The 13,171-nt window shown below is 42.9% G+C and overlaps 1 protein-coding gene across 1 annotated transcript; it reads right to left on the bottom strand.

Annotated features, from left to right (window-relative positions):
• Positions 1–2,377: 2,377 nt before the first annotated feature.
• Positions 2,378–3,361, bottom strand: LOC143387091 (olfactory receptor 2T27-like). The gene has a single exon (XM_076841740.1). The coding sequence runs from the start codon at positions 3,359–3,361 to the stop codon at positions 2,378–2,380; it is 984 nt and encodes a 327-aa protein (XP_076697855.1).
• Between the last annotated feature and the right edge of the window lie 9,810 nt (positions 3,362–13,171).

The following is a 13,171-nucleotide window of genomic DNA, read 5'->3' as shown; positions in this document are numbered from 1 at the left end:
CTCTCAGGAATTCTACTTCTGAGAACATTCCCATAGAAATAAAAATGCCAGTGCACAAGGGTATATATATACATGGGTATTTTTAAAATCATTTATTCAAAGAGTAGCAGTAACTGGGGTAATAACAGATACAGTGTGGTATATCCAAATGATGTCATGGGATATTGTAGAGTCATTATAAAGAATTAAAGCTAACTATACCAGATACTCAGAAGGATCTCTGAGCTCACAAAGAGTGAGCAAGAAAATAAAATTCAGTGGAAATGTAGCAATAAAAGCCCATTAAAAAAACAGGGACACAATATCTATTGTATATTTATGTGTTTGTATGTGAATATACAACTGCTGAAGATTTGATTATGGAAGGTCACCAGGTTGCTTCCATAGTCTGTTGGGAATTTGAAGCCTTATCTAGGGAAGAGAAGCAAGAGGGAAAGAAAGCATGTCCATGATTGCAAAACTATTAGGGCATGTGTTGTCCCACCTGTTGTGTAAAGTGTGTGTGTGTGCATGAATAAAATGCATGAAAGAATGTTGGGTGTGTTATCCTGGAACTGTGGCTGGGTGACAAGATTCCAGGTGTTCTTTTTCAGTGTATTTCTACATCGTCTACCGTGATTTGAAAAGAACCTCCATTATTTTTAAGTTTGCGAAAACATATTTTATGTTTTTAAAGTGTTCATCTTATAAAAATAAAATTAAAACACGTGAAAAAAAAAGCGGGGTTATCTTAGCTACTCAAGATGTAGGGTTAATTTAGTTCTGTTTTCTGGGGTCCACCCAGTGCTGGGGTCCACCCCAGACCTCGCACAGCACAGGCTAAGAATGCACTTTATCACTGAGCTACTTCTCCAGGTCAAGTTGTCGTTCTTTCAAGGCAACACGTTGTCAGGGATAAAGTCTTCTATGCATCACAATTTTCAACAGAAGTATGTGAGGGTATGCAGACCAGATGGGATTTCAATTGAGCCTAAGTCCTAGGGTGATGTGGATGGTAGATAAGGAAGGTGGCACGTGTTGTCACCTGTGACAGTTCCCACGATGGCTTCTGAGGGTCCCCACTCTCCAGGTGATGGTGTGTGACCATCTTTCCTGAAGTCTTCTGAGAACAGTGATTGAAAGGCTGTGGGACATCAAAGTCTGTCTCTGTGTGGGCACCTGTGGACTCACTGTGGGAGTCACTGCAGGCCAGGGCAGCACTGTGGGGCAAGGTGTGAGTGCCTGGAGGGTCCTCCCAGGCTTGACAGGAGAGCAGTTGCTATGGCAGCTGGACTTCAGTCCCTCACCAGAGCTGCCCAGCTGAACTGCTCCCAGATTTAGGGTCATAGCACCTTGGAGGTGGCTGAAGCCTGCTGTTTTCCACTGTCTGGGAAGGATTGATGTGGCGTGAGGCTGTGCGGGGCAGGGCGGGGGATCGTCAATGCATTTCATGGTGAAGGGGAAAAGAATTTCCAGTGTTTCAGAAGAAAGGCCACCTGTCTGACCAAACCAGGGGTGAGGGTTTGTTAAGTTGAATTGGACTACTTTTACATTTAAGAGCAAAACACCATGTCATTTTAAAATTGTTAAAATAAAACTCTTTTTAGAACACTATGACTGTGACGATCATATGATGATGTCAACAATAATAAGTTGAAAGGCATCTTCCAAGACCAGTTGTGATTTTAGAACTTCAGATTTTATTATTGCTAATTTTGTTTAGAGACCATATCATTATATCAAAGTTTACCATGAGCCTCAGAATTCTCACTGAAGATGATTACAAAATCCTAAAGTTAAGGCCTCTAATTATATAGATAAATATAAATATTAATAAAACAATGGAAATGAAAAATGGTAAAATCTGGTAGACAAGAAGAAAAAAGACTAAGTTCTATTAAAGAATTTTCTGAATTCACTCAGATTTCTATTTACATATGGCTATATCAGAAGGAAAAGGAATATAAGTGCATAAATAATTTGTAACAACAATAATGTAAGTGGACACACAAGAGCTGGGGAAAGGGGGGATTCTCTGTGGAAGTGTCATGGAACAAGAGGCCTTCAGGTTTTAGGCAGGGGAGGTTGAAGAGGAGCTTGGGGAGTGACTGGTGACAAGGAGTGGACGCAGAGGGGACAGTTTACATTAGATACACCAGTACTTCCTTTGTGACCCAGTGCATTAAAGTTAAAAAAAAGAGCCAGAGCACTTACTTGTCTCTGGGCCGTCACCGGCAGAATCCAGGAAGTTTCTCCCCAGCTGGTCAGTAGTGGTCAGGGAGGCTGTGTTCTGCTGAAGCCACCACTGTGGGACTGAGAGCAGCCCCACCCCCAGGAATAGATTCCTCAGGAATCCTGGCGCCCTCCCTCCCTCCCTCCCTGTCACCAAGTCATTTCCTCAGGACGTGAGGTGATGGTGGCTCCTCTGAAAGTTGAGGCTAGAACACTCCTGAGAGCAGCTGCAGCCCCTCCCCAGGCACTTCCTCAGGGCACCCACCACCTCCTTGTTCCTCAGGCTGTAGATGAGGGGGTTGAGCGTGGGGGTCACTATGGTGCCCAGCACAGCTCCTATCTGGTCTTGCTCCGGCGTGTGGGCAGAGCTGGATGTCATGTAGATGAAGATGGCCTGGCCAAAGTAGAGACTCACCACTGTCAGATGGGAGGAGCAGGTGGCCAGGGTTTTGTTCCTGCCCTTCCGAGAGTTCATCCTGAGGACGGTGAGGAAGATGACAGTGTAGGAGGCCAGGATGAGAAGAAATGGGACCAGCAGAAACACAATGGTTGAGACAAATTTTACCATCTCATAGACGGACGTGTCCACACAAGACATCCTCAGAATGGCGGGCATCTCACAGAAGTAATGGTCGATCTCCCTGGAGCCACAGATGGGGAAGTGCATGGGGTAGATGGTGTGCACAAGTGCTGCAAGAGCTCCTCCACCCCAGGCTGAGACAGCCATCTGCAAACAGACCTTGGGGCTCATGAGGACTGTGTACCTCAGGGGGTTACAGACAGCCACATAGTGGTCATAGGCCATGAGGGTCAGCAGGATGCACTCAGCAAGGCCCAGGGTGAGGAAGGCAAACATCTGGGCAGCACAGGCCAGGAAGGAAATGTTCCTCTTCCCCGAGAAATGGTTGGCTAGCATCTTGGGCACCGTGCTGGAGATGTAAGCCAGGTCAATGACAGACAGCTGGCTGAGCAGGAAGTACATGGGGGCGTGCAGCCGGGAGTCCAGCCAGATGAGGAGGAGCAGGGTGGAGTTTCCAGCAAAGGCCGTAGTGTATAAGAGGAGAATGATGAGGACCAGGAGGCTGGGATGCCCGAACCTGGGGAAGAGCCCAAGCAGCACGAAATCCGTAGAGGTTTCATTCTCCTCCATGTTTTCATTCAAGTGTTCAAGTTTGGATTGAAAATCTACAGGGGCAAAATAATACCACAGGGCTTGTGGTGTTTTGTTGACATAATCGTTGTCTCTTGGTCAGCACCTCTTCTTCATTTGCTGCTCACCAGGACTTTAAAACTCTGCATTCCAATAAAGAGACATTTAAATAATTCCATCAAACAACGCCATTACCTGGAAATTAGCAAAGTCATGTCCTGTAGTTACTCTGACTTGGATATATGAGGACGTTAGTCCCTTTGACCGATAACAATCTCCCAGCCCATCATTCTTCCATGTATTTTGAAGTCTCAATGTCTTTTGGGCTCTTGGCATTCTCTCCTGGTGGGGGTTCTGTTTCTGAGCGTCCTGTGTACCCACTTCGACCCAGAGGCCTTCCCTGTGGCCCTTTATTACACAGCTATACTCAAAAATTTCAGTTGTCAACCAAATGAACTAGGGCTGTTTATTCTGCTTTACTTGTGATGATCCATAATTTGTATTACATTCAGGTTTTTCCATTTTATTCTAAGTAAGAATAATTTTAAACTTTATCTTTGTATTAAATAAAGTAATCTCCTATTTAAGCAAGTGGTCTTTTATTGCTGGGTCTGTAGTTCTTCAATTACTGTTCATTGGCCACAGAGTAACACAAAATTTCTTAAAATATTTTAAGGTGTCATATAAAGTCCCATAAATAATTTTTAAGATCCCATGTTTGCAAGGGTACTGTCTAAAGGCCAGTAGATAACACCTTACTCTTTCCCCTTAGGACAAATGAAGACTTATACCCTCATCTGACAACAAATATCAGATGGTGCTCGATTATCACATGTAAAATGTAACATGGAGTCTTTGATTAGCATGCAAGGGGTCTTAGCTGTGGCAGACAGACAAATATTCAATTCCAAATCCATAAGTTGATTTCCTTTGTGTACCCTAATGACTCATGTTCAATATCTTTTGCTTTTGTCAAGCAACTAGAAATTTTACTTTCATTATTTATCATATACTCATATACTTTGTAGACTTACACTTTTTCAACATGGGAGATTAATCCTAGGGCCTCACACATGCTGGGCTAAGTCCCTATCACTGCATTATATGCTGAGGCTTTTAATTTTCTTTTGAGACAGGGTCTTACTAAGCTGCTGAGGCTGACCTTAAACTTGTGATCCTCCTGCCTCAGTCTCACTAATAGCTGGGATTATAGGTGTGCACCACCAGGCCTGTCTTCCCATCTCATATTCTTATGGTTTCCTTTATTTGAGATAATGAAAATAACGCATTGTACAGTGTTAACAGCCAGTGGAAAGAGCCGCCCTTATAGGGTAGAGTCATGATAAGCCTTTCTCAGCACCTCACATCTGGAGAATTTTGTTTCCTCGAGGTACTAGACCCAGGTGCCTTGAGGTCCTGGACTGCTTTTTCTGGTGGTCCCTCCTTATAATGCTTTTCCGTCTTTCGGAGTTTTTGGTTGTAAATGCTTCCCTCAACATAGGGCTTTGTTTTCCCTCTGAGGAGTGAAATGATCCTTGAGAGTAACAGCCCTTGGTGCTCGATTATCACATGTAAAATGTAACATGGAGTCTTTGATTAGCTTGCAAGGGGTCTTAGCTGTGGCCGACAGACTGCCATAGCGAGTGGGAAGGAGACCAACGCTGCAGATTAGCACCAACCTGAGCCCCAAGCATGGAGAATGTGTGTGGCATGTTGCTTGATGACCAGTAGCTGATAGTTCCCTGCTCATGCACAGGCCCCCATTCAAATGTCAAATTATCATTTCATTTGGGAATTAGGAGTGAATATAATAACGTGATTTTTTTTTTGTTTTAATATCCTTGTTTTATTTATTTATTTTATGTGTTGCTGAGGATCGAACCCGGTGTCTCACGCATGTGAGGCAAGTGTTCCACCACTAAGCTACAACTCCAGCCCCACATGTGATGTTTTATATGATGAAGATATTATGAGGTTTTATAGGACTATGTGGTAAAGGTGCTTTCATTAGGAATGTCTTGGTTCTTCAAAACCTGGTAAGCTGAAAAATCAACATATAGCTCAGGGATTTGGATTTTTCATGTTCTATTTGATTTAAAAGGCTGCTCTCTCATCTTCAAAATCATAATAAATCAATAGTCATTGATAAAGCCCTCATGCACCTATTTTAGGACATGAAGTTAAAAGCAGTACTGAACTATGCAGCTAGTTGGAGGAGGCTGTCTTGACTGAAGGACAAGCAAGGAACTGTGAGTTCTGTCGAACGGAGAATGATTCTGTCCTCAGCCTGGAAGACTCAGGGCAGCCTGGGAGGTGGCAGTGAGCTGTAAAGCTGGCCCCGGCCAGGCACTGGCTGATGCACTACCAGGACTTAGAGCCCCTCTCCATCAGGACCCGGATCTACCCCTGTCACACTGATCCTTACCACAGGAGTTGGGTTCCTGCTTCCTCGCTCTTCCACGAATGGAGAAAATACATTTCATAGGTCATGACTCAGTGAGAAACATCCTTCCATTTCACTGGTCCAAACTTACCTGCTCTTGCTTTTCAACATTTTCTGCTACAACTGTTATGTGCAATTCTTACGCTTCTTTGTTTTAATGTACTGTTTCCCTGTCCAGTATTAGCAAATTTTCTGCTCAGTAAGACATGGTAAGAGCTCTAGACAACCAGAGTTAACCTCCTGCATGGAAAGCAGTTGTTTATTAATAGTGAGTTAGCGTGTTCCCTCTGGTTGCTGCTGCCCAGTGAGCTTCAGGTAAACAGGCTCATCTTGGGTCCCATGGCTCCTTGGCATTAACTTAGTCTTGTCTTGAGGAATCTGACATCTGACATCTCATTTCAAAGGACTAACTGCATTTCTGTTGCACACCTGGCTGAGGTCTGAGAATAGCATGTAATGGCTCAGTAGCATATTCTGGACCCGATTTATTCCACCCACAGCTTCTGGGTGTTGCAAAACCTGGGAAACTTTGAGCGCTGTCTCATGGGAGTCTGTCCCCAGACTTTAATTAATGTCAGCCCAGAATAAATGTTGGGCTCTTAGAAACTCCTTATGAAGAATAATGCTGTCCAGCGTTCTGTAGTTTGATTGCAAAATAACACAGTTGACTTTTTACTGCCCCTATGGAAATGGAAGCATTAAAGAAATTCCAGCTGGGCACGGTGGCACACACCTGTAATCCCAGTGGCTCAGGAGCCTGAGACAGGAGGATCACGGGTTCAAAGTCAGACTCAGCAAAGGTGAGGTGCTCAACAAGTCAGTGAGACCCTATCTCTAAATAAAGTGCAAAATAGGGTTGGGCATGTGGATCAGTGGTCGAGTGTACCTGAGTTCAATCCCTGGTACGGGGGCGGAAAAAAAAGAAATTCCATATTGCAAATGTGATAACTAACTGCTTGGGCAATTTTTAAAGAATGGAGAGAAAATGTAATTTTTTTAAAAAAGATTCTCCAAACAAACACAATCCTTGAAGCCGAATCCAGGGTGAGAAAGCCAGCAAGTGTCACAAGGCAATCCACTGCACCCATTCCAACGTCACCTGTGCTGGAGAGTTAGTTCATCTCACACCACTTCCCTGAAGAGAGGGCGAGCGAAACTGAACTGGTAGTGTCAAGTGTGACTTGCTCAGCTAGAGAATTAGCAAGAAATCTCATCTAAAGAAAAGCATTCAATAAGTCAAATCATTTTATCTTCTAGTAATAACTCTTCAGATCATTAAGTGGAACTGAGTGAGACAGGAGCTCTTGGGAGGGGACAGGTTTCTCAGAAGACCATTTTGCTCACAAGGCAGGACATAGAGGGATCAGGAAAGCTATGTGAGAGCAGACCAGAGACCATGGGGCACTCCTTAAGGCATTAGGGTCACCCTCAGCCTAGGCTAACTCCCCACCCGGTGGGGACAGATGAATTTCCTCTCAGGTGCTTTATGGAGGAGGCCATCACTCCCTGTAGATAAGAGACTGTCCTGGGAGTCTCTCAGCTTCTTTTGTGATGGTTGTGGGTTGCTATTTCCCTCTGTTGGCATTTGGGGTGAAGGGTGGATCAGAGATCCATGGTGGATGTCCTCGGCTCCATATCCAACTGGATCATTTCACAAGGTTTCCAGATTTCCCTGAGAAACTATAAGAGACAGAATTATCAAGTGACTTCATATCCTTTAAAAAGTATTCCAGGATGAAAACATACACCTTGTCACAAGATATTTTTGCATGTCATGTTTGAAAAAGATACACTTCCCTCCACCCCTCCTAGGAAGGGGGGCTTTATTCTGCAATATGGAAGAAACATTCTTTGCTCACTTGCCCCAGTAGATCCACCTTTTTTGATATACAAGTTGGTTCTTGTTATATGATGTGTTTGTGTTCAATAGTAATTATTGAGCACACTGAGTTAGTGAATAATGAGTCATCGCCCCAAAGCAAACACAGGGCTAAGTGCCTGGGCACCTCTGATCACATTATCTTCATCTGTTTCCTGTGTTTCTCTTTAAGGACTCACTACCCTTGAGACTCTGATGAAGGTGTAGCGTGGTGACCTCACTGAGTCAGTTAGCACTAAACTTGAACTCAGCACCTGGCCGAGAGAGGCTGAGCTAGCTCCACTGGCTTCGTAATCCTCGCACAACTTTCTTGATTGCAGTCACATTAGACAAACTCAGGCCACTTTGAGCAGCAAACTTGTCCCCTAGAAAAGCACAGAAACATGAAAAGCATCTCACAAAAGTGCAGGTTGGGAAGGCAGAGCACAATTTCCTATGCAGCTGGGAACACACACATCTAGTGCAAGTTTCTCCAGTGCTATACACATTCGTGGGAAGCTGTAGAAATGACATGATCTTGAGATGATGAATTCTGGTGAGTAGGCAAATCTCAAGCAAGGAATTGTCAGATAGAGAGGATGGAGCAAGTGTAGCTGATCATTCACTGTAGCTCTCCTTTTTCATTAAGACATTTTCTTAAACACAAAAATCATGTACAAATAGTGCTGTCTTTTAAAACGATTTTCTTCATACACCCAAAATTGAATTATAATCTATTTTAAATTCGGAAGCATGTATCTTAACTTTACTTAGGTATTTTAATTTAATTTTTCTATTATTCCCATTGATGGACACATCCAAGTCAGGAAATCCACTAGGCAGTAGTTAAGGAAACATGAGAGGGCGAGTTGAGGGCAGGAAACGATAGTTCCATTCAGAAACTGAGCAGGTCATAGATTCCTTGCAGAGGGAGGGAGGGAGAGGACCTCTATTTGGGCATTTTTGAATATGAAATCACCCCTATTATTTTAGTTAGTAGAATTTTACTCATGTGAAATCATCCCACTTCTAATTTTTTAAAAATATTTTTTTGTGTTTTTTTGTATGTTTGCCCATAGTTTAAGTTACATACATTTTTTTTTCTATTAATTTTGTGTGTTCTATAAAGTAGCATGCTTATGGATGTTTCTTAATTTTATTTATTTATTTATTTAAGTTGTTGAAGCACTTTATTTTTATGTATTCATATGCGGTGCTCAGAATTGAACTCAGGGCCTCACACATTCTAGGTGAGTGCTATAGCACTGAGCCACAGCCCCGGACCTGTTTCTTAATTTTAAGAATGTACGTATTGATGAATTATGATTACATTCATTCCCCATACTTCCCCCTCCCCTCCCTCCCTTCTCCAACCCTCATCCTCTATGGTACTGGTCTCCCTTCTACTACCATTTCCCCCACTTTTTCTCTTTAATTTCCACAAATGAGAGAAAATACACAAACCCTGACTGTCGGAGTCTGGCTGTTTCCCTTATCAGGATGTTGTCCTGTTCCATCTACTTCCTTATTGCTGAGTAGAACCCCATGTGTTTACAGACCCCATTTTCTTTATCTGTTTATCTGTTAACAGGCATCTGAGCTGGTTCCATAACTTATTGTGAATTGTGTTGCTATGAACAGGAGTATGCATATATTGTTGTAGCATGCCAACTTTAATTTTTTAGAATAAATACCAAGGAGTGGTATAGCTGGGTCATATCATTGCTTTTGAGGAAACTCCATGCTTATTTGATAGTGGTTGTACTAATATACAATCATATTAACAGCGTATAAGTGATCCTTTCCCCCCACATCCTCACCAGCATTGATTATTGTTTGTATTCTTGATGACTGCCATTCTAACTGAAAGGAGATGAAATATCAATGTAGTTTTGATTTGCATTTCTCTGACTGCTAGAAATGTTGACGATTTCTTTCTTTATTTTTTTTTAGAGAGAGAGAGAGGAGGGGGAGAAAGAGAGAGAGAGAGAGAGAGAGAGAGAGAGAGAATGTTTTTTAATATTTATTTTTTAGTTTCTGGCGGATACAACATCTTTGTATGTGGTGCTGAGGATCAAACCCGGGCCGCATGCATGCCAGGCAAGAGCACTATCGCTTGAGCCACATCCCCAGCCCTTGACTATTTCTTTATATATTTGCTCGACATTTGTATTTCTTCTTTTTAGAAGTGTCTGTTTAGTTATTTTGCCCCTTTATTGATTGGGTTATTCGTATTTTGGTTGTTAAATTGTTTGAGTTCTTTATATATTTGGATATTAGTCCCCTATATGTGCTACCAAATATTTCTTCCCCTCCGTAGGTTCTCTCTTCTCTCTTGTTTCCTTTGCAGTGCAAAGCTTTTCTAATTGGATGTGATCTCGTTTATGAACTCCTGGCACTGTTTCTTGAGCGCTAAGGGTCCTTTGGAGGAAGTTGTGTCCGAGTCAGAATGTTGGAGTGTTTCTGTCATGTTGTCTCCTGGCAGTTGTGGAGTTTCTGGTCTAATTTCTAGGTCTTTGATCCACTTTGAGTTGATTTTTGGGCAGGGTGAGAGACAGAGATCTAGCTTCATTCTTCCCCAATGCATTCTCCATTTTTTCCTGTGCCATTTATTAAGAAGTCTGTCTTTTCTCCCAGCCAAGCCTTTGGCATCAAGGTCTCTGCAGTTCAGCAAGCTCACTACCCCACACCACTGCTGCTCTGCTGCTTCTCTGTGCTGTTGGGCACCTGCTGTTTCCTGCAACTCATGCTCAGGCTTGGTTTTCATCTTCCTAGTGCATGTTTACTGTCCTGTTCTTTTCACTGAGAGGACATGTAACCTCATATTTATCATGTCCTTGGCTACCTTTAGATTTAAAGAACACCTTTGACTTTCCTTTGAGTTTTTTTCTTTCAAAGGTGAGCTAAGATCGGTAAGTGCTATTCATCTTTGTGAAGATTTCTGTAACTTCTTCTTTCTAATGCTTCACAGGCTTGATTTCCATTTCCCTGTGCTTGTTACAATTTTCTTAAATAAACAAACTTCAATTTCTATTTCATACATTTTCACATTAATATATTTCCTGATGCTGTTTAATGTTTATCTTTCACTGCTATTACAAATGTTTGTGCAAATATAACTCAATATTTATCTTCATTCTTTTATACTTTTCTATGGACATTACCCATTTCTTGTATAGTTTTGATTCAAATAGGCTGTGATTGTTTTGATTTTAAAAATACAATAGATGATATGTTCATTACCAATGATTGTGTAATAGACTATTCTAAAACTTAGCCACTTAAAACAACAAACATTGTTTAAAGTTTTCTGAGCCAGATCTGGGTACTGCTCAGCAGGTGTCTCAGGTCTGGGGTCTCTCACAAAACCAGTGAAGACATTGGCTGGGACAGCTATCCACTGTGGGCCCAAATGAGAATGGCCCCCTTGCAAGCTCCCTCCCATGACCATGGACAGAATCTAGGTACTAGATGGCTGGCTGCTGGCCAGGGCCACTTGGGCCTTTCCATAGGTCAGCCCCAACATGGCAGCCAGCTGCTCTCTGAGTGAGCAACTGAATGAGTGACAGAGCAGGTAACAGTGGGCAGGGCTGAAACCACAGATTGCTAAACACCAACATGCAAAAGACACGACTGTCGCCATGATCCGGTTCTCAGTTCTTAGCCAGTGACTCAGCCCACACAGGGAGAAGTTTCTGATCTCCTTGTTGCAATTTGGTGGCCACAACTGAGGTGTGTGACACACAGTATCAGACAGAGAGCCAACAGATCCCAGGGGCCATCCCCTACTGTCCATCCATGGCAGCCCACTGATATCACCAAATCTTTCTCATGGGGAATTGTGTTTTCTGATTTCAATTTCCTTTTTCATAAAAATGACATTGTGATTTCTGCTGTATACCTTGTTTTAAATATAAAGGGTACATTTCCACTCCAGGTAGAGAATCTATCATAATCTAAAATGATGTCTCTTTTTTTTGTGCAAATTCACATCTGATCTTGGAGACTCTGAAATTTTTTTCAAGTTGAGACTATAAAATACATTAAAGGAAACTTTGCCAGGAATGATAACTGTATGCTTATAAATAACAAAAGATTTGCTTTGTCCTCTGGTTAAAGTCACTTTGACCATTTGGTCATTATGTGGCTGGCAGGAAGGCCCTGGTACTCACCTTTTCCTGTTGGGGATCTTGGCCAGTCCTTCAAGCCCCTGGCCACCTCTACTCATTCTCAGAACATTCCTGATGGCCGAGTCTGGGAACATTGCATTGATACTTCTGAGCCACAGGGACTCCTCTCTGCATGTCCCCATCTGCTTCTGCATCAGTGACTTTTCAACTCATGGACTGATACATACTTCTGTCATTGTGCCCCAAATGCTGGTGAACCAATCAGCCAAAACAAGGGCATCTCAGTCCTCGGCTCTGAAACCTGGATGAGCTTTCACCTGATGTGGGAGGTGCAGAGTACTACTTTCTAGCTGCCTGGCCCATGATGCTATGTGGCTGTCTGCCATCTTCCCTGTTCCTCTGTCCACATGAGCCATGGACTGAGATTCCTCCTGGCATCTGGCTGCTGGTTCCTGGGATCATTAGATGGCTTCACATTTCACCATGGCAGGTTCTGGGAGACCGGCCACTCCTGTGAGGTCCTGCTGTAATGAAACCCTCCTGGCCCAACACCTCACCTTAGGAGGTTTTCATAGGTTTGAGCTGTGTGCTGTCTGCTCTTTCTCCTGGCTCCCTCATCCCCCTTATGTGCCCTCATTCCCCCACTCTCCACATGGCACAGCTTTCCCTTTTCTCTTGAGATCTGTGAGTACAGCATTTAAACCTCATTCATTCCTTGCCTTCTCCTGATCTTGGCCTCACAATACCTGCATAATAATAAAACTAATATCTCAAAAAAATTTTGAACCAATCTACTCTTACTTGCTTCTTGTATTCTCTATTTGAATTGTTTTATCTTCTGTAATCACCATAAGACCAATTCCATTGCAAGTGGAATGTATACGTATGTGGGGATGATTGATTCTTCTGTCTCTGTATATGGCTACTAATCTATCCATTTGTTTGATCTTTTTTAAGAATCACTGTCGGGTTTCCATGACTGTAACAAAATACCCGAGATAAAAAACTTACAAGGAGGAAAGATCATTCTGGCTCATAGCTTCCGAGGTTCCTCCCTGTGGTTGCCTGGTTCCATCACTTCGGCCTGTGGCAAGGCAGAATATCATGGTGTACACCTGGTGCAGCAAAGCTGTCACTCACGGTGGCCAGGAAGCAAGGAAAGATGGGAAGGTAGGTTGTTCACACCCTGAACAACCTACCTGCCTCCCACTAGGCCCCACCTCCTGAAAGTGACACCTTCCAGTAGACCACCCTCGGGACCATCCTTCAACCCTGGTCTTTGGGGGACACTTCTGACCCCAACTATAGAAATCAAGTGTTTGCTTTATTGACTTTTCTGTTTTTTATTGTTTTTAAGTTTTCAATTATGTCTATCTTTG

This window comes from Callospermophilus lateralis (assembly GCF_048772815.1).
Source record: "Callospermophilus lateralis isolate mCalLat2 chromosome 5 unlocalized genomic scaffold, mCalLat2.hap1 SUPER_5_unloc_1, whole genome shotgun sequence".
NCBI lineage: Eukaryota > Metazoa > Chordata > Mammalia > Rodentia > Sciuridae > Callospermophilus > Callospermophilus lateralis.
This window is presented reverse-complemented; position numbering and strand designations above follow the sequence as displayed.